Source organism: Panthera uncia, chromosome A2 (assembly GCF_023721935.1).
Source record: "Panthera uncia isolate 11264 chromosome A2, Puncia_PCG_1.0, whole genome shotgun sequence".
In the NCBI taxonomy this organism is placed as follows: Eukaryota; Metazoa; Chordata; class Mammalia; order Carnivora; family Felidae; genus Panthera; species Panthera uncia.
The window spans coordinates 70,741,064-70,742,849 of NC_064816.1; the positions used below are offsets into that span (position 1 = coordinate 70,741,064).

Consider the following 1,786-nt stretch of genomic DNA (forward strand, 5'->3'; position numbering starts at 1 on the left):
TTATGTTAGAACCTTCTGAGGATCTCTGTAAAAATATACATGCCAGGCTCTATCCCAGACCTACTACATTAGAATTTCTACAAGTGAGGCCAAAGAGTCTGAGTTTTATTTAAAAAAATTTTTTTTGAGACAGTGAGAGAGTGTGTTCAGTTTGGGGAGGGGCAAAGGGAGAGAGAGAGAGAGGGAGAGAGAGAGAGAGAAAGAGAGAGAGAGAAAGAAACTCAAGCAAGCTCCACACTCAGCACAAAGCCTGACTCAGGACTCCATCTCACAACCATGAAATCATGACCAGAGCCAAAATCAAGAGTCAGACGCTTAACCAACTGAACCACCCAAGTGCCCCAGGAATCTGAATTTTAACATGCTCTCCAAGTGATTGTGTAGATTGGCTGGTTTGAGAAACCGTTGAATAAGGAGTTCATTTATTTCTCTCCATTAATTAATGCTTAAATCCATTTTACTATTTCCTGACAAATACTCATCCTGTGTTAGCTTGACTACCCCAGTGAGGGACAGATTACTTTCCTTTGAGTCAGCCTATTGTGCTGTAGACACTATTGTTGTTGATTTTTTTCTTCTCTTGAGCTGAACTTCCGTTTCCCTCAAGTTTTACTTAAGGGTCAGTCTGATGATACAGAGAACAAATTTAGATCAGAACTTATAAAATTATTATTAAACAATAATATTTGTATAATGACCCTATTAAGACATCCTGTCTTCTAAAAGGCTGGTAGTTCTTGGAGAGATTTTTTGACAGAAAATCCCACACTATGTTCTAGATATTGGAACTGATTCTTCTAGGCTTTATTTAATTATAAGGATTCATAAACTGTTGTCTGGCTGGACTATTAGGAAGTGTCTATTATAAGCTTAGGAAATTGTGGGGGAAATATATAAAAATATCTGTACAAGGATTGTGTTTGAGGAATGGAATTTGTTAAGGAAGGTAGCTTTTATATTTTTCTCTTCATGAATCTTTTTGTTTGTTTTGAACACCATTGGTTTATTATAAAAGAGAGACATGAGAATTATTTGTCTAATGAAAAATCTCACAACTTCACTGGAATGGGCAGCTTCATTCGATGCCATTTCAGTGATTCATTTCAGTCTACATACTTCCCAAGAATGGTCACAGTCTCTACAAAAGAATCCATGTCATCTAGAACTACTTTGGTGCCTCTGTATTCTGGGAGAAGAACTCGATCTCCAGTTTTCATGCTAACTGATTGAATCTCTCCCCGCTTTCCTTTAGAGCTCCATCCAACAGTTACAACTGTTGTTTGCAATGCTTTTCCTTGAGATTTTTCTGGAAGTGTAATGCCACCTTTGGTTACAGTTTCAGCTGCATTCCTTTCAACTAAAACTCGGCCAAAGAGGGGAAGAAACTTTCTAAATGCATGTCTTGCCATGACTCTGTCCCCCAGACTTATAGTCTGACCCTGGGGCCACGTGAACGTGGGGGAAAAAAGTCTCATGATGAATCTTTTGATTTTATCTTCAAGTTCTTGAAATTTTTCCAATATTGTTTTCCTCCTATCCTCCCTCCATCCCTCCTTCTCTCCCTTCCTTCCTTATTTCCTGCTTTCCTGGTGCTTGTCAACGTGTGTTTAGTCTTCCTCTTATAAGGCAGGGGAGAGGCTGGATGAGGAGAGCCAGTTTGGATTTGTTACAGCAACCTAGGAGTGAATAGACAGAGGGAAGTGGTAATGAGGATGGAAAGAAGGGACCGTAATGAGAGTCAGGGAGGGAGACATATCAGGACTGAATCACCAAGTGGGTACAAGGG

General features: G+C 39.5%; 1 protein-coding gene across 1 annotated transcript; it reads right to left on the reverse strand.

The window, feature by feature from the left end:
• Nucleotides 1-1,082: 1,082 nt before the first annotated feature.
• LOC125930751 (10 kDa heat shock protein, mitochondrial-like) lies at nucleotides 1,083-1,409 on the reverse strand. Its single transcript, XM_049642769.1, has one exon. It carries the CDS (start codon nucleotides 1,407-1,409, stop codon nucleotides 1,104-1,106), a length of 306 nt encoding a protein of 101 aa, XP_049498726.1. The 3' UTR covers nucleotides 1,083-1,103.
• Between the last annotated feature and the right edge of the window lie 377 nt (nucleotides 1,410-1,786).